Below are 19,531 nucleotides of genomic sequence, written 5' to 3' on the forward strand. Positions count from 1 at the left end.
GAAAGGCGGGGCACTGGGTCTAGGCACTGCAGAGAATAGCATAGTCCCTGATTCAAAGCAGTTTATGATCTAGTGCTACAGAGGTAGGGGAGATGGCAAATTGTCAGTAATAGAGAAGGGCAGAAAGGATGTGGAAGTAAGCCCAAATCCTAAATAATTACAACACAGAGTAGATTCCGATACATACCAGGGAATGGGAGTAATCAGAGTTGGGAAGAGACCATTTTGGTCATATCTTAGTTCTTTTGTTGCTCTCATGCTCAGCACCTAATACAGTATGCTCTTCTTCTTGTTCACTTAGTAATTTAACAAATATTTATTGAACATCTCCTGTGTGCCAAGTACTGTTCTGGATGCTGAGAGTATAGCAGAGAGTTTCTATTCTAATGAACAGGGAAGAAAACAAACAAAAAAGAACTTTAAAAAGTGACAAACACAAACAGACTAATGTGACTAAGTTTTATAGTAGTTGTATAAAAACCTCTCACCTGACTGACCTTTTGGTTCTTTTTTTTTTTCTTTTTTCTTTTGCAGTTTTTGGCCGGGGCCGGGTTTGAACCTGCCACCTCTGGCATATGGGGCCGGCACCCTACTCCTTTGAGCCACAGGCACCACCCTGACCATTTGGTTCTTTTTGACTCATACTCCAAAAACACACTTGCTGGGCCACAAATCATGGGCCCTTGAGTAACATGGGCACTAAAAAAAAAAAATCAAGGAATCAATAAAGGCAACTGAGTTCAACCCTCTCATTTTGTCCAGGAGGAAATGGCCCAGAAAGCCGAGGAGGCTTGCCCTGTGTTCAGATGCAGCGTTGGGCAGAAAATCCCTTGCCATTAGCAAGTGAAGTTTAGACTTTTGACATTTTACAGAAAAATTTGTTTTCTTAGAGATTTTTACTTCTAGTTTAGTATCAGGTAAAGGATAAGACCATTACTAATACGAATAAGGTAATAACCATGAAATTTTCTTTGAAATACTTTCCGAATTTTTGGTCCAAAGGAAGCCAAATTCAATAGAATATTGTTGTTGAGGAATCAGTCTTTTTTTGGTGTTCTGTCATTTTATTTCAAAAAGTTATTCCTCATCTTCCTTTTAATTTTTATTTTTTGCAGTTTTTGGCCGAGGCTGGGTTTGAACTTGCCACCTCCAGCATATGGGGTCGGCACCCTACCCCTTTGAGCCACAGGCGCTGCCCTCATCTTCCTTTTTTTAATTGTCGTTAAAAAAAAATGTAACACAAAATTTGCCATTTAAACCATTTTTATGTGTACAATTCAGTGTCATTAATTATACATAATGTTGTGCAACACTTGCCAATATTTATTTTCAGAGTTTTTCATCACCCCAAACGAAAATTCTGTAATCATTAAACAAACACTCTCCATTCCCTCCCTCTAGCCTCTGATAACCTCTAATTTACTTTATGCATTTTGACACAAGGTCTCACTCTGTCACCTGGGCTAGAGTGCAGTGGCATCAGCATAGCTTAATGCAACCTCAGACTCCTGGGCTCAAGCCATTCTTCTGCTTCAGTCTCCCAAAGTGTGCTAGGATTACAGACATGAGCCACCACGACCAGCCAAAAGTTTAAAATTTTGATGAAACCAAATTTATCTATTTTTTTCCTTTAGTTTCTTTTTTTTTTTTTTTTTGCAGTTTTTTGGCCAGGGCTGGGTTTGAACCCACCACCTCTGGCATATGGGGCCGGTGCCCTACTCCTTTGAGCCACAGGCGCCGCCCTCCTTTTGTTTCTTATGCCTTTGGTGTTATATCTAAAATTTTGTTGGCTCGGCACCCATAGCTCAGTGAGTAGGGCACTGGCCACATACACTGAGGTTGGCAGGTTTGAGCCCAGCTCAAGCCTGCTAAACAACGACAATGCAACCAAAAAATAGCTGGGCCTTGTGGCGGGCGCCTATAGTCCCAGCTACTTGAGAGGCTGAGGGAAGAGAATCGCTTAAACCCAAGAGTTTGCTGTGAGCTGTAATGCCAAGGCACTCTATCAAGGGCAACATAGTGAGATTCTGTCTCAAAAAAATAAATAAATAAATAAAAGTTTGTTGCCAAGTCCTAGGTCATGAAGATTCACATCTGTTTTCTTCTAATAGTTTTAAGGCTTTAGTTCCTATATTTAGATCAGTGATCAATTTTGAGTTAATTTTTGCATATGGTGTGATGTCGGGGTCCAGCTTGGCTCTCTTGCATGTGGAAATTCAGTTGTCCCAGCCCCATTTGTAGAAGAGACTATTCTTTCCCCATTGAATGGACTTGGTACATTTGCAAAAGCTTATTGGCCAATAGGTATATGGAAAACTGCCTCCTTTTAATGGGGTATGTTGACTACTATTTTACATTTCATTGTTATATGGCATTCACAGTTTGTAGTCATCTAGGAATGTCTTAAGCCTATGAGACTTTGATGATGTTCCTCTTGTACTAAAGGAATTAAATGTGACTGTGTTTTTCCTTGACAGAGATTTTTCAGGTTTACTTGCAACTTTACCAATGAATAAAACCAGGCGTCTGACTCCTCTAACCTGCCCAGGTCCTTTTGCCTTTATGCTGATCAAATGATCGAAGACCAAATTCACAGCAAATTGTTATCTGAAAAGTTGCCAGTGTTCAAAATAATATTATCATCATCTCTACTAATTTTTCTTTATTCTAAAAGTAACTGCATTCTAGAACATTCTAAAAATAGAGATAAAAAATTGTAATTTCACCATCCAAGAGGATGACAATTAGCATTTCTCATCTTTTCTATTTTTGGATTTAGAACTCACTCTGTTCAGGCCAGACAGTCTGTGGACTTAGATGATATATAGGTTGAATAGTGTCTTTCCAAAATTCATGTCCAGTCAGGCTTGGTGGCTCAGCCTATAATCCTAGCACTCTGGGAGGCTGAGAAGGGTAGATTGCTTGAGCTCAGGAGTTTGAGACCAGCCTGAGTAAGGGGGAGACCCAGTCTCTAAAAATAGCTGGGTTTGGTGGCAGGCACCTATAGTCTCAGCTACTTGGGAGGCTGAGGCAAGGGAACTGCTTAAACCCAAGAGTTTGAGGTTGATGTGAGCTGCCATGGCACTCTACCAAGGGCAACAAAGTGAGACTCTGTCAAAAACACAAAAACAAAAACAAAAAACAAAACAAAACTAAAAACAAAATTTATGTCTGCTGGGAACTTGCAAATGTACCCTTATTGGGAAATGGGTCTCAAAGATGAGATCATATTCGATTAGGGTGGGCTCTAAATACAATACGATTGGTGTTATAATAAGAAGAGGAAAATTTGGGGACGCAGGGAAAGTATCAAGTGATGATGGAGGCAGAGATTAGGTGATTGATGGAGCTGCAAGCCAATGAAAGCCAAGGATCACCAGCAATGACCAGAAGCCAGGGAAGGGGTATCGAACAGATTCTCCTTCAGAGCTTCTGAAACAGTGGTTCTCAACCTTCCTAATGCCACGGAGTATTTTCATTGTTACAAGGGGGTCCCGACCCACAGGTTGAACCGCTGCTCTACAAGGAGCCAGCCCTATTGACTATCTTGGACTTCCAGCCATGAGAGAGTAAATTCTTTTGTTTAAAGCCAGCTACTTTGTGGTAATTGGTTACAACAGCCCTAGTGTTGTTACCAGCTGAACTAGTTCTTGTCTTCTCTCCCCATGGTAAAAGGAAAGCAAGAGACAGTTTGGAAGCAGCAGGCAGCAAAGTTTATTAAAGCGAAAGATCACTCTTTTTTTTTTTTTTTTTTGTAGAGACAGAGTCTCACTTTACTGCCCTCCGTAGAGTGCCATGACGTCACAGGACTCACAGCAACCTCCAGCTCTTGGGCTTAGGCGATTCTCTTGCCTCAGCCTCCTGAGCAGCTGGGACCACGGGCACTCGTCACAACACCCAGCTATTTTTAGAGACAGGGTCTCCCTCTTGCTCAGGCTGGTCTCGAACTATGAGCTCAGGCAATCCACCCTCCTTGGCCTCCCAGAGTGCTAGGATTACAGAAGTGAGCCACCACGCCTCGCCTACACAGACTGGGTGTTTTATAATGAATAGAAATTTATTTGGCTCAGGATTCTGAAGGCTGGTAAGTCCAAGATAGAGAGGCCACATCTGGTTGGGCCTTCTGCTGTATTGTAACATGGTGGAAAGCATCACACAGGTGAGAGAAAGGCAGAGAGACAGAGCAAACTCATCCTTTTATTTGGAACCCACTCCTGTAATAACTAACCCAATCCCAAAATAAGAGCATAAATTTCTTCATGAGTAGAGACCCCTCATGGCCTAATCACCTCTTAATAGTCCCACCTGTCAGCACTGTTGAATGGGAATTAAGTCTCTAACACACAAACGTTGAGGGATGCATTCAAAACACAGCAGTTACCCATATAGCTATTGGGCCAATCTTGAGATTATTAAAATTTTATGTATCATTTTCTTATTTCATTTCTCTAGCTGACTAATTAAAAAGCATTACTTAAGAACCTACATTCTGGGCAGCGCCTGTGGCTCAAAGGAGTAGGGTGCTGGCCCCATATGCTGGAGGTGGCGGGTTCAAACCCAGCCCTGGCCAAAACTGCAAAAAAAAAAAGAACCTATGTTCTACTTACTTGGCAGGGGAGATACCATGATCACAAAAGTGGAGATACCATGATACCATGATCAGGGCAAGGCTTACCCATTGCACTCCCGAGATTTCCCCAAATATGGGAAACTCTACTGTGTAATTTGTGGTAATGGGGGACTAGGTTCCCACTTTCCCCTGTTAAAAAAGAAAAAAAAAAAAGAACCTACATTGTAAAGTAAATATCTTGCATTTGTATTGCACTTTATGGTTTGCATTTATTTCTTACAACTCTAGAGGTAGTGTATTAATTAGAATTTTATTGGCTTCAAGTAACAAACACAATTTAATTAGCTTAAGCAAGGAAAATTTAGTAGAACAGTATTTGTTAAAATTGAGGAATGCTCATTCTACCTTTAAATTTTTTCATCCTGTTTTAAAAGTTTATTTATAATTTCCTTATGCTTATAGTACTTATATATATAAAATCTATACATTTATAAAATTAAAAAAATTTATCAAATTAAATAACCACAAACTCAAAATAATTCACTTTAGTGACATTAATTTACTCTGATGAATAATGTTGCTTTGATGAAATGCAATCACTAATATTGGGAAAAAATAGAAGAATATTAATCTCCTTCTGTAATCTAGTTTCCATTTACATAAGCTTGGCACACCAGAAATACAAAATGTTGTTCATAAGACTTCACTTGTACGAGATAATTGAACTTAATACTTCACAAAAACTGCCAGAAAGCGTTTCTCTAATGTCAACTTAATGAGACATGACTTGATATCTTTATAAAACTATCTTATTCTCTTGTAGTTAAGTTAGTGTTACTTAAGTCTACACTAAATGAGTATCTAAACCAATTATTACTGAAATTAGGAACAGGAAATGATATCTGGATTTCAAGTTCAATTATTGCAGATGTTAAAAAAAGTGTCTAGTATTGTACCCTCAATGAATCCCCAACAATAAAAGTACTTTGAGTGCTAAAAAAAAAAAAAGTGTCCAGTTGTTGCAGAACTTTCTATTAGATTGTTGAAAGAAAGAAATACTCAAATGACTCATTCACATAACTAAAAAAAAAATGACTGACCATTAATCAGTTGTCTTTTCAAATGTCCAGCGTAAGGACTTGGAATCACTGAGAAACTTGCTTTTGGACTATCTACTATATTGTGCAGGCTTCATTTGGGGTGAGCACATGTTGCTTGCTACATGGCGGCCTGTATCCTAAGTAATATACTGTTGCATCCCATTATGTCATTTTCATGATGCCAAGTAAAAAACAAAACTTATTTAATAGTTTAAAAACTATAGTTTAATTCTGTTTTAGTCTTTCAGTTATAGAATACTGCTACAAGAGCACTGTCTTTATAAATGATAGTTATAAAACCACGTGACTCAGCGCTGGAACACTATTGCATTTAAATCATAGTCTAAACAGGAATTCCAATCTTTAGCTATATTGCTCTTAAACATACATAATGTGACATGGTAGGTCTTTAGTGAGGCTGGTAGAAGATATTTGGGCGCAGAGGTCTTTTCCCTGAGGCTGCTGTTTATAAGTACCTACATCCATGGCAGTTGACAGCCTCCAGCATAAATTCTCAACTCAATTCAATGTAGCTGGAGTGATTTTTCAAAATGTTAAAGCCTGTAATGCCTCCTCACTCTATTAGCATTCAATCCAAACTCCTTGATGACGTTCACCTTTTCAATGTCATCTGGAGCAGAATTTTTTCACCTCTCCCACTCTAGAAGGGCACTTAATATCTCATCTCTTATTTTGTGACTTTACCAGTGGTTGATGCTCAATAGGTAGAACCCAATTCATCAGGTATTGCAAAATGGTGGTATTCTATCATTCCTAATTACATGGAAAATGTCTATAAACAAAAAATTTCTCATCTACTTGGTTACTCAATGTTACAGTTTCTCTGGAATATTTACCGTTTATTAATTTAGCTTTTTGTATTTTAGAGCCATAGGCCTTTTTTTCAGTTGTCAACATTGCCATAAGCAGTGTGTGTTATTAATGGTTAATAACACCTCTGCCTAAAGGGACTGGAAGTAGGAGAAAAAGGAGAAAGGGCCCGTGTCTACCTGAAATTTGCAAGCCAGGACCAAAGGAGTATTTGTCTTCAGCTCCAGGAGAGTTTCTCTCTTTTTCCATTGCAAAATGTAAGGTTCTTACAAAAGAAAAACAAACAAACAAAACAACCCATCAGATCTAAGGACCTTGAAAAGTTTTTGTTTTCTTTGAGGAATTTAATATAAATTACGAGTGAAGAGTCTGTGTTTTCCCATTTTGCACTGCGCCAAGTTCAAAGCCAAAATTTGTTTAATTTTGGAACAATAGAAGTCCTTATCTGCATATCAACATTTTCCTCTGATCTCCATCTTCCGTAACTGTTTCTGCCTTTTATTTAACTTTGCATTTCCATTTGATTGTATATATTCTAAATTTATCAACATTTTCTACGAGCAAAATAAGGTTTGATAGAACAAAAACATTTACATAGTTATCTATGAGAGTACCTTCGCCTTAGCATTCCGCACACCGCCGGGTGTTATTTGAAAAATCTTTACAAATTAGCCAGAAATAGTTTCTCGCTGGAGTTTTAATTTGTATTTCTAAGATTATTGACGAGATTGAACATTTTTGTGTTTGTTAACCAGGTTTAAAACTATTAGTTTGCTTGGGACGTGGTTTATACCGGGAGTAATTCACCTAATCTAACTGAAAGACAAATGAAACCCAGGAGATGCCTCATTCTTACGTTTAAGCGTTGACTCCGCCCCTGGGTTCCCCTTTCCATCCCCAAGCGAACCTTTTGTGTGTGTCAACCTTCAGGGAATGCGAGCTCGGTCTGCAAAGCTGGCAGAACACTGTATTGACCCCAAATGTGTGTATCATGTGCAAATCTAGCGTCTGACTGCAATGCTTATGAGGAAAGTGCCCGCCGCCGGGCGTCCGGCTGCAGGCGGGGCCTCTCTCGATCGGCCTTCGATTGGCCGGCCTGACCCGCTGGAGTCCAGCGCCGCGGGTTTGCCCCGCGCGGTGGATGCGAATGATGAGTGGCTGCTTCTGCCTTTCTCTCCCCCCCCACTTTTTTTTTTTTTTTTTTTTTTTAGCTATAGCTATGGTTACCACATCTCTCTCCGCCTCCCTTCACCTATCAAGAAGAAGACTGGCCATTGGCTACCATTGGCCAAGGCGGTCAGTCATTGGTCTCTGATGGGACCGGGCGCTCCCCCTTACCTTGTCTCCCGGGTCTCTTGAGGAGCCCAGGAAGGAGGCTCCGCCGGTGCCGCCGGTTCAGGGGCTCCCGTGACCGGGCTGCGGCAATTGTTAGGGGGTCATGTCGGCCGCCCAGGGCTGGGACAGGAACCGCCGGAGGGGAGGAGGTGCTGCCAGCGGTGGTGGCGGAGGTAGCGGGGCCAGCGGGGGCAGTGGGGGCAGCGGGGGTCGGGGCACTGGCCAGCTCAACCGCTTCGTGCAACTCTCCGGGCGGCCGCACCTGCCAGGTGAGTTGCGGCGCAGGGCACTGACAGCTGCCGGCGCGGCAGGCAGGAGGGTGACTGCTGCCTTTCCTCTTCGCCTTGGCTTTCTGTTCCTTGGGAGGAGGAAAAGCAGGCCCCAAGCTTAGCAGAAAGACTGGGGATCAGAGAAAAGGGAAAGTGTCTGTGAGGTCAGGGAGGAAACAGGAGTACCACGAAGAAAAGTATTCTTGCTCTGTTGTTGAAAGCTCGGTGCTGAGAGTTGTGCTTTTCAAAGGAGAGAGGCCGCTGTCTCTTTGACATTCCCAAATGTTTCGCTTACTGGGTTCCCAAATCTCTTCCCCTTCCGCAGTTTGATCTTGTAAAAGAAAGACATCGACATCTTCCTACGGGAAATTGTTTCAAAAAGGATGCCAAATTAAGGAGAGAATAGGGAAGCGCATTCCAAGGAGTGATTTTGTAAAAACCACCCGAGTGTGTAAGAGTTAGGCATTCTGAAACAGAAGAAAGGGTGTGGGGGGTGTTGGTTGGGGAGTGTATGGGAAAGAGAACCAAGAGGATTAGGGAAAACTAGTTGAATTACTAATATTTTGGAATGTCCAGAGACAGAATGGATAATGGTGTCTAGATTTTAAGGCGAGAAAAACGAAGATAAAGAATATACTCAGTAACAAAATTGTGCTGTGTCTACCATATAAAAGAAAACGAAAATTGGGAAAATTGTACCCAATACAATCGTATCCTTGAGTTCAAAAGTCTTAAAAACAAAATCAAATCTAGTCGATATGTGTGTGTAGACAATTTTAAATAAACAAGTACTTTTGTGTGTGGTAGAAGGCAGGTAGGGAATTAAATAATACACAGCATATCAAATATTATTCACGTATTGGACAAGCTTGTTTTTACTAAGGAGGACTATCAGGAATGATGTGTTAATCACTCGCCAACCATGTTTTCTGTTAATAATGTTGAAGTTGATTATATTAGTTATATATTTGTTTAGCTGATGAGTTTTGAGAACATGACGAATTATTTTTTGACCCATGTTTATGCAGATATGATGATGTCTTGCACTTCTAGGTAGTTGAAAATATTTGATTAATTTGAAAATAACAAAGGGAATTTAGCAAATTCAGTGTGACAATTGCTTTCAATTTGTGATGAGGTTATTGATGTATGCTAGGAATATACTTTAACCTATTTATGTGCACTATTAAAATTAAGCTGAAGCATGTTTAAGTAGTCAAATATATAATATACTGACAGTTGGGTTTGAGATGATAGTATCAGACCAGGCATTCTGGAAATACTGTATGTGATCTTTAATATGAAAAAGAAGGAAAAATCTTTTTCCTTTTCCCAAATTAATAACAAAAACTTAGATCCTAGGGTACTGACAACTTAGAATATAAATCTCTTAGCACGGATTATCACCAGTTTGCCCGCTAGTACCACAATTTTTAGGTCTTTGATCATAGATTAATTATTATACCGTATGCTCCATATAGGCATTTTCAAGCTCTTAGAACCTGAGTGGTGCACTTCCTCACTGCTACCACCTGATGGCAGTCGAAGCCATGATTTCTGGTGAGGGCCTTAGGTGCGGAGTTATTTCTGCATTCTTTTAGCACACAGGCCAAGAACAACCATTTGTCCAGAGGTAAAGATAGACGTGTCTAAACTGTAAGAATTCGTGAACTGGATCATCAGTCTCTTTTTTCTGCTTCCTTTTCCTCATGACTGACACTTTGTTCCTTCTTCCTCACGTAGGCATTCTTTTTTCATCACTCTAAAAAAATTGGAAAACATCTGATATCTTAATATATGTTTTGAAATTCCTTCATAGCAATTTTTTATTCTCCCAGGTATTGCTTTCTAAGCACTGTCTCCCCGTTTTTCTCTCTTGTATTTTGAGAGGTTTAAAAAGATTTTAGGTGATGAGGAGGAACAGGAATGTGTAGGCCTGTTTTAACGGCTGACCCTGCAGGTAAAACCTTTTTTAAAAAATGTACTGTGGTTAACTTTCTTTGTCTTTTGACCTCTAATCCCATTTTCCATTTTACATCCTTCTTTACTAAAACTTCCAGATATGAATACTCAGAACCCTTTTTTATTTTTTGCATCTCTGTCCTCCATTCCGTCATCTCTGGGAGTGTTCTCTGTCTTTTTCAATGACAGCATTCTCTTTGTCCATCTAGTTATACAAACCTGACATTTGTGCTTCCTCGACATTTTTCTCTCCTTTGTACTATAGGTGTAATCAATCACCAAGTCCCGTTTATTTTACTTCTGGTTCTATCCTGCCATGATCCCTCACTTAGGTCTGCTGCAGTGGCTTTCTAAGCAGTATTTCTGCTTCTACTCCTGTCCTCCGATTTGTATAGCACACTAATCTTTTTGCAAGCACAGCTCCATTCTCATCCTGCTTACAGTGCTCGACTGGTTTTCCATTGCTCTTAGTGTAAGGTAAAAATCCTTAACATGACCTAAAAAGCACCACGTGGCCTGGTGCCTCTCTAACTCCTCAGTTAATCCTGTATTATGTTTTCTTGCTCTTTGGTCTTTTCTGACCTCCTTGGACATATGACGTATCATACTCCTTCCTTCCCAGGCTCATTGTACATGCTATTCCATCAGCCAAGCCCCTCTCACTCCTCATTTCATTCTTTTATTTTAACTTCTTTTCCATTGCATTTCAGCTAGGTTACAGTTCAGGGAATCCTTCCTTGACCCTGCTGACTTACTCTCTTCTCCCTATACACACTCATGGCATTTTATGTGACTATTTGTGTGTGATTCCTTGATGGGCATGATTTGATGTTCCTGAGATAAATGTATATTATATATAGTATATTATATATATATATATATATAGTAGATGAGTATACGTACACCATACATACATATTCTAAAATTTTAAATACGTTAGTATTATGTATACAACATTAGTGTCTAGGGCATTCGATTAATGTGGTTCGATCCCCTTTTACCCCACTCACTCTACTTACTCCAGACAAATAAGTAAAAATTATTAAACATATAAAGTAGTGGACTAGGTACTGCATTCGTTGTGACAGCACAAATGGTATTTTGTGAAACCTTGTTTGAGCAGCTTACTTTCTGTTTTCTGAAATACAGTAGCGATTATGTGTTTGTGTAGTAGGCTAAGAAATTCACAGATAGCTTCTTACTCCTGAATTTTTTACTAACTCATAATCTTTATGCACTAAAGAACAGGGAACTGTTCTTTTTGTAGAATAAGTACACAGAAATAGAGCTTAGAAGCAAGGGAGTTGTGGAGGTAAGGAATTAAAGATACTGTTGTGATTTAACTGTGTGATTGGTTAAATACCATGTATTAGCTGGGAAAACAGTTAAACATTTTCGCTAATGTAGGAACTGAAAAATTGACTTAAGAAAGAGGAGAAAAAATGAGACAATTAGTAAAGCTCAGCAAAAGTAATACTGAGTCTTAGCTTAAAAAATTTAAATAAGTAATATGTGTAAAATCCAAATGGTACCGAAGGAACAAAGGCAAGTTTTTCTTCTACCTTTGATCCCAACTAGTTGGCTTCCTTCTCTAGAAGAAACCAATGATAAATTTCTTGTGTATTTTTTTCAGGGATATGAGGGTGTGGGCGTTGGAGATGGTTGTGTTCCTTTGTTTGGGTAGGAATTTAAAATGTTTACAGTCTTGCTAATGTGAACCATGATACACTGAATATCCCTATATGTATATAATTTGCATGTGAGAGTGAGTCTGTCTTTAGGATAAATTCCTAGAAGTACAGTTGCTGTGTCAGAGGATATATACGATTTAAACTTTGATAGATACTGTCAAACTGGTTTGTCAGTGTTATGATGCTATCTTCCTCGTTCCCTTGATAACAGAGAGGGTTATCAAACTCTGTTTAAATGGTCAATTTAATAGGCATGTATTTCTTAAGCATCTTTTCAATAGGTATGAGAGCTGTGTTTGTTTCCTTGATATTTTTATTCATTTTTCTTAATTAATTAACTAATTGATTATTCTAGAGATGAGAGTGTCAGTGTGTTTCCCAGGGTGGTCTTGAACTCTTACGCTCAAGAGAGCCTCTTGTCTCAGGATCCCAAGTATCTGGGACTACAGGCATGTGCCACTGTACTGGCTTGTTCATTTTTCTTTTGGGATGATTAGTATTGTTAGAGGCACTTTGTTTTTTAATGAAATTAGTTTTTATCATTTGACATATGTTGCAGATATTTTCCACAATTTTTCCTGTGTCTTTTGACCTTGTTTGTGGTATATATATATTTTTTTTAACAGAAGTTAAAAAGTGTTCTGTAGTTAAATTTATCAATCTTTTTTAGAGCCTGGGTTTTGTGTCATGAGAAAACAATAGTTTTCAATAGTATTTCTAATTAAATTTAAAGTTAATATCCTTGTGTTTTTTAGCTGGTATTTTTATGTGTTTATTTTTTAAGTAAATGCATTTATCCATACAAAATAGAAATTGAGTAAAAGTACTGAGGAAGGAATCCCACTTTACTTCTCCAGTGGTTATCCAGTTATCACAGTATCCTTTATTAAGTAGCCCAACTTTCCTCCACTGATTTGAAATGTTGTCTATAGGGGTACTTAGTTCCTACATAGAATTTGGGGTTATTACTGAACTTTTTATTGTTTCATGGGTCAGATTACCTATTTAGACCTAATGACCCCATTCTTTGGTTACTGTCTTCCCTCATTCAGCTTTTCAGTTTCCCTGGGAAGTGTCCCTTGTTTATTTTTCCACAAAACTTTTTTTTTCTTTGGAGACAGAGTTTTTCTTTGTCACCCTTGGTAGAGTACCTTGGCATCATACCTCACAGCACCTCAAACTCTTGGACTCAAGTGATTCTGTTGCCTCAGCCTCCCAAGTAGCTGGATCTATGGGCACCTGCCACAACACCCAGCTATTTTTTTTAGAGATGGTGTCTCGCTCTGGCTCAGACTGTTCTCGAACTCATGAGGTCAGGCAGTCCACCCGCCTTGGCCTCCCAAAGTGCTAGGATTACCAGAGGGCTAGGATTATCCATTTTTTATACTTCTTTCTTTTGTTAAATTGATTATCTTACTAAACAGGAAGAGAGTAGTAGATCTTTGTCTTATTCCTAACCGCAATAGATTTTTTTTAATGCCTTCCTATTAAGATTAGATCTGGATTTATATTGGAATTGTACATATTTTATGATGTCAAAGTATCCAGCTGTTACCATTAAAATTTTTTTTTCAATATTTGGTATGACTTTTTTTTATTGTTTGGGATTCATTGAGGATACAAAGAATTAGGATACACTGATTGCATTTGTTAAATAAAGTCCTTCTTATAATTGTGTCCCATCCCCCAAGAGATGTGCCATGCACCGCGACCGTCATCCCTCTCATTCCTCCCCATTGCTAGCTTCCTCATTCCTCTACCCATTTAAAATTTTTTTTTATTTTTATTTTTATTTATTTATTTATTTATTTTGAGACAGAGTCTCAAGCTGTCACCCTGGGTAGAATGCCGTGGCAGCTCACAGCAACCTCAAATTCTTGGGCTTAACAGAGTCTCTTGCTTCAGCCTGCCAAGTAGCTGGGACTACAGGTGCCCTCCACAACGCCCGGCTATTTTTTCAGTTGTTGCAGTTGCATTGTTGTTTTAGCTGGCCAGGGCCGTGTTGAAACCCGCCTGCCTCAGTGTATGTGGCTGGTGCCCTACCCACTGAGCTATGGGCGCTGACCTAAATAATTTTTTTAATAAATGGAAGTAAATTTTGCTAATGCCTTTTCAGCATCTTAATTTCAGGAATTAATGTGTAATTTTTCTTCTTTGATCTACTATTATGGTAAATTGTGCTAATAGATTTATTGTTACCAAACCATCCTCGTAGTTAGTTGCTGAATCAGTTGCCTTGCCTTGGTGTGTTTTTTTGTCTTTATTTTTGGTGAGACCACTCTGCTGCCCAGGCTAGAGTGTCATGTGTGAGGTTGTGTCAGCCTAGCTCACAACAACCTCAAACTCTTAGATTCAAGTGATCCTTTTGCCTCGGTCTCTCTAGTAGCTGGGACTACAGACCCCCATCACACTGCCCAGCCATTTTTTTCTATTTTTAGTAGAGATCCGGTCTTGCTCTTGCTCAGGCTGGTCTCAAATTCCTGAGTTCAAGGGATCCCCCTGCCTTAGCATCGCAGAGTGCTAGGATTACAGGCATGAGCCATGGTCCCCACCCTATCTGGGTGTGCTGTTTTAAACATGCTATTGGGTTCTGTTTGCTAAACTTGGCTTAGAAATTTTTGCATCACTCTTCAAAACCATTTTAGTTTTCTCTGTGTTATTTTTATTGGATTAACTACTTTCACAGAATTATTTCAAAGCTTGCTTGTTTTTTCTATGCATTTCCCCCCCTTTTCTTGTTAAATTACACTGAAGTTAAAAGTTTAGTTGTGTCCCTTGTGAAGTCATTTGGACCTCATATTTTTGGGGGGGCATTCTTGGGTAATTAATTATATCTACTTCTATGTTTATTTGGCTGCATACAATTTATATCTTTTGGGGAGTAAGGTTTGATAATTTATATTCCTAGAAAGGCATCCATTTCACTCACATTTTCAAAGTTATGTATGAATTGAGCAAGTTTTTCTTATGATTAAAAAAATAGTTTCCTGTGTCTATGACTATTTACATATTGTCATGTCTTATTTTGTAGACGTGATGTCTTGCTTTATTTTCTTATTTGGAACCAGCTCTTGGATTTTAAAAAATTAGTTCTACTGTGTTCTCTTTTTTTATTTATTAATTTATTTTCATTGTTTAAATCTTTCTTTTAGTTTACCATATCTTTATTTTATGGTGGCTTTTTCATCTTCTTATTAGATGCTTAATTTTCCTCATTCTCATGTGTTTAAATAAGATTTCTTCTGAGCACTGCATTAGTTGTATTTTGCAGGTTGTAGATGTCTTGTTGTAATTATTTTCTAAATATTTTGCCATTTTATTTTAGGTTTTTTTGAACATACAGCACTTCATCCTTTTTAACTTTTTCTTCAAATTATCATTTATAAGCTTTATTGAGATATAATTCACATGCAGCTCACCCTTTTGTAGTCTAACAAGTCAATGGTTTTTAATATATGTGTATTCACAGTCACATGCAATTATCACCCTAGTCATTTATAGTCAATTATTTTGTCATCCCCAACAAGAAATGCTGTATCTTTTTTTTTTTTTTTTTTTTTTGTTGCTGTTTGGCCAGGTCTGGGTTTGAACCCGCCACCCTCGGCATATGGGGCCGGCACCCTACTCACTGAGCCACAGGCGCCGCCCGAAACGCTGTATCTTTTAGCTGTCACACTCTTATCCTCTTGTTCTCTTCCCTTACCCCCACTCTCCAGCCCAAGCAACCACTAATCAGTTTCCTGTCTTTATAGATTTCCCGGTTATGGACTTCCTCATGTGGATGGAATCATATAGTATGTGGTCTTTTGTGTCTGGCTTTTTGGTTTTTTTTGGAGACAGAGTCTCACTATGTCACCCTAGGTAGTGTGCCCTGGTGTCACAGCTCACAGCAACCTCAAACTCTTGGGTTTAAGCGATTCTCTTGCCTCAGCCTCCCAAGTAGCTGGGACTACAGGTGCCCACCACAACGCCCAGCTATTTTTCGGTAGTAGTTGCCATTGTTGTTTTAGCTGGCCCAGGCCAGGTTTGAACCCACCTGCCTCGGTGTATGTGGCCTGCACCCTGCCCACTGAGCTATGGGTGCCGCCTTGTGTCTGGCTTTCTTTCACTTTGCATAATGTTTTCAAGGTTCATCCATGTTGTAGCAGATATGAGTACATCATCATCATCATCGTCATTATTATTATTGCAACAGTGTCATCATAGGTCCCTGACCTCAAAATCTTGGGCTCCAGTGATCCTCCTACCTCAGCGTTCCCAGTAGTTGGGACTACAGGCACACTACACTGCACCTGGCTAATTTTTCTACTTTTAATAAAGACAGTGTCTTGCTCTTGCTTGGGCTGGTTTCATACCCCTGACCTCAAGCAATTCTTTTGCTGCAGTCTCCCACAGTGCTAGGATTACAGGTGTGAGCCACTGTGCTCAGCCCTTTATTGTATTTTAAGATTGAATAGTATTTCCTTGTGTGGACCTGCCACACTTTGTTTATCCATTCATCTGTTGATGCACATTTAGGTTGTATTTACTTTTTGGTTGTTATGAATGCTGCTGCTGTAAACATTCGTGTACAAATTTCTGTGGGCACATGTTTTCATTTCTCTGAAGTATACTACATGTATGTAGAATTGTTGAGTCATAGGATAATTCTGTGTTCTACGTTCCAGCATTTAAGGAACTGCCAGAGTAGTTTCTAAAGTGGCTAGAATTTTATGTTGCCACCAGCACCGTATGAGGGCTCTGATTTCTCCACGTCCCTACTAGCCAGCGTTTGTTATCTGAGTTTTTTATTCTCAAGTGTTATTTTTAATTTGTATTTCCCTGATGACTGATGATATGAAACCTCTTTTCATGTGCTTCTTGACTATTTGTATGTGTTGGCCAATTCCTCTTTGGAGAAATGTCTATTCACTTCTTTTGTCCTATTTTTAATTGGGTTATTTGTCATTTCATTGTTGTTGTAAAGGTTCTATGTGTATTCCAGATATAAATCCCTTGCCATATATATGATTTGCAGATATTTCTCCCATTCTGTAGTTGTCTTTTCATTTTCTTGATTGTGTCCTTTGAAGTACAAAATTTTTAGTCTTGATGAAGTCTAATTTATCTTTTTTGTTGTTGCTATTCACGTTTTTGGTATCGTGTCTAAGAATCTTTTGCTAAATCCAAGGTCAGGAACATTTATTCCTGTTTTTATCTAAGAGCTTTTTAGTTTTGCTTTTACATTTATGTCTTTTATCCATTTTGAGTTAGCTTTTGTATTTGGTGTGAAGTGAGGGTTATCTCAACTGCCTGTTGGGTTTTTGGTTGTCGCACCACCGTTTGTTGAGAGGACGATTTTCCCATTGAATGGTCCTGGCACCTTTGCTGAAAATTAGTTGACTGTACATGTGTTTATTTCTGGACCCTCGCCTCTGTTACATTGGTCCGTATGCCTGTTCATGTGCCATTACCTCACTGCCTCAATTATCGTTGCTTTGTAGTAAGTCTCAAAATCAGGAAGTGTGAGTCCTTTCATCTTATTATGTATTTATTTATTATGATTATTTTAGCTATTCTGGGTCCCCTGTAATTCTGAATAAATTTGAGAATCAACTATCAATTTACACAAAGAAGTTAGTTAGGAATCTGATAAAGATTGCATTGAGTATGAAGGTCAGTTTGGGGATTATTGCCATTTTGGTAATGTTAAGTCTTCCAATTCATGAACACGAAATGTTTTTCCACTTATTTAGATCTTTAATTTCTTTCAACAGTTTCTTTGAGCAATTTCAGCTTCAGTTTTTGGAGTTCATTTATATCTTGCTTGCCTTTTTCAGTCCTATCGTCCAAGTCCTTTCTTGTTTTTAGCAGTGTCTGTACTCTTTTGTGCTACTTCAAATGAAGATTTCATTTCTGTTTTGGTTTTATTTTTCCCTTCCTTTTCTTTCTTGCTCACTGCATGCTTGTATTTTATTTCTTTCTGTTTTCTTTCTTTCTTTCTTTCTTTCTTTTTTTTTGAGACAGAGTCTTACTGCATCGCCCTCAGTAAAGTGCTGTGGTGTCACAGCTCACAGCAACCTCAAACTCTTGGGCTTAAGTGAGTCTCTTGCCTCAGCCTCCCAAGTAGCTGGGACTACAGGCGCCCACCAGAATGCCCAGCTATTTTTTTTTTTTTTTGCAGTTGTCATTGTTCTTTTAGCTGACCCACTGAGCTATGGGCGCCACCCTTCTTTCTGTTTTCTATCTTTCTTGAGGTAGAATCTCTTTTAAGTATTTTCTACATTTGAGACATTACAAATTTTGGTAAAGCCTGTTGTCTTCCACCCCTTATTACTACTACTATAAAAGGAATCCAAGCTTATTTTTAAAATTTGGAAAATATGGACAAATAGAAACAAGGGGAAAATCATCCATAGTTTACTTCATTTAAAGACAACTATATCAACATTTTTGGTATTTTACTTTCCTTTTAGTTATTTATTAGTGAATTGCGTTTTATTTAATACTATGTAAATAATTATATATTACCGGTAGGAACTTGGGATTCTCTTTTTTTTTTTGGCCGGGGCTGGGTTTGAACCCGCCGCCTCCGGCATATGGGACCGGTGCCCTACTCCTTGAGCCACAGGCGCTGCCCTTGGGATTCTCTTAAAAGTGTTCCATATTTGGGACGGCGCCTGTGGCTCAGTCAGTAAGGCACCGGCCCCATATACCGAGGGTGGTGGGTTCAAGCCCGGCCCCTGCCAAACTGCAACCAAAAAATAGCCGGGCGTTGTGGCGGGCGCCTGCAGTCCCAGCTGCTCGGGAGGCTGAGGCAAGAGAATCACTTAAGCCCAGGAGTTGGAGGTTGCTGTGAGCTGTGTGAGGCCACGGCACTCTACAGAGGGCCATAAAGTGAGTCTCTGTCTCTACAAAAAAAAAAAGTGTTCCATATTTGGCTTGGCGCCTGTAGCTCAAGCGCTAAGGTGCCAGCCACATACACCCGAGCTGGCAGGTTCGAATCCAGCCTGAGCCTGCCCAAACAACAATGACAACTACAACCAAAAAATAGCCAGGCAATGTGGCAGGCTCCTGCAGTCCCAGCTACTTGGGAGGCTGAGGCAAGAAAATTGATTAAGCCCATGAGTTGGAGGTTGCTGTGAGCTGTGACGCCCTGGCACTCTACCAAGGGCAACAGCTTGAGGCTCTGTCTCAAAAAAAAAAAACGTGTTCTATATTTAAATGTTTTACCCACAGGCCTAGTTTATGTTTTCTGTTATTTTCTCAGGTGGAATCCTTTTCTCCTCAATTTACCATGTGATTAACTAAGTTTTTTTTTTCTAGTTGGTAGCCTATTTTGCTTACTCCCTTCACTGCCAAGCTTTCAGAAAGAATAGACTCTGTTGTTAATCTTAATTTCTCTTTTTTCGGTCTGTTGTAATCTCACTTCTCCCTCCATCTTCTATTCATGTTCTTGCTAAGGTAATAACTTCCTTATTGCTAAATCCATAGATATCTATCCACCCAACTTCTCCAGAATTTGATATTAACTACCTCCTATGCCAGTCCCTGGGGATACAAAATAATTAGACAAAGTTCCTGTTCCTGAAGAGCTCTTAGTTATTCTTTTATCTCTTGAATGTCTCATTTAGTTTCCCTTTATCTGCCCTTTAATTTAGGTATCCAAGAGTATATATATTTTTTATTTGTTTTCCCTTCTTGCTCTTTTATTTTCCCTGAGTAGCATCATTAATACCGACAACACCCAGATTGATCTCCAACTCAGATCTCTCTTTCTGGCCTGTTTGCCCA

General features: G+C 39.2%; 1 protein-coding gene, 1 long non-coding RNA gene and 1 other non-coding gene across 6 annotated transcripts in view; 2 read left to right on the plus strand and 1 right to left on the minus strand.

The window, feature by feature from the left end:
• Positions 1-208: 208 nt before the first annotated feature.
• On the minus strand, positions 209-6,763 carry LOC128560289 (uncharacterized). Its single transcript, XR_008372924.1, has 3 exons — positions 6,681-6,763; positions 4,676-4,759; positions 209-383 (listed from the first exon to the last, which is right to left on the minus strand). It is a non-coding gene; the product is annotated as an uncharacterized LOC128560289 (long non-coding RNA).
• LOC128560674 (U1 spliceosomal RNA) lies at positions 4,600-4,762 on the plus strand. The gene has a single exon (XR_008373139.1). It is a non-coding gene; the product is annotated as a U1 spliceosomal RNA (small nuclear RNA).
• Positions 6,764-7,805: 1,042 nt separating the features above from the next.
• The window catches only part of KLHDC10 (kelch domain containing 10), a 70,071-nt gene continuing 58,345 nt past the window's right edge, over positions 7,806-19,531 (plus strand). For 2 of the 4 annotated variants that reach the window (XM_053553855.1, XM_053553856.1), the window contains exon 1: positions 7,830-8,009. In XM_053553855.1, the coding sequence (XP_053409830.1) occupies positions 7,940-8,009 (70 nt within the window). In that variant the 5' untranslated portion in view covers positions 7,830-7,939. Of the gene's footprint in view, positions 8,106-19,531 lie in introns of all 4 variants that reach the window. The other 2 variants (XM_053553853.1, XM_053553854.1) reach the window with 2 other exon arrangements.

Source organism: Nycticebus coucang, chromosome 11 (genome assembly GCF_027406575.1).
Source record: "Nycticebus coucang isolate mNycCou1 chromosome 11, mNycCou1.pri, whole genome shotgun sequence".
Taxonomy (NCBI): domain Eukaryota; kingdom Metazoa; phylum Chordata; class Mammalia; order Primates; family Lorisidae; genus Nycticebus; species Nycticebus coucang.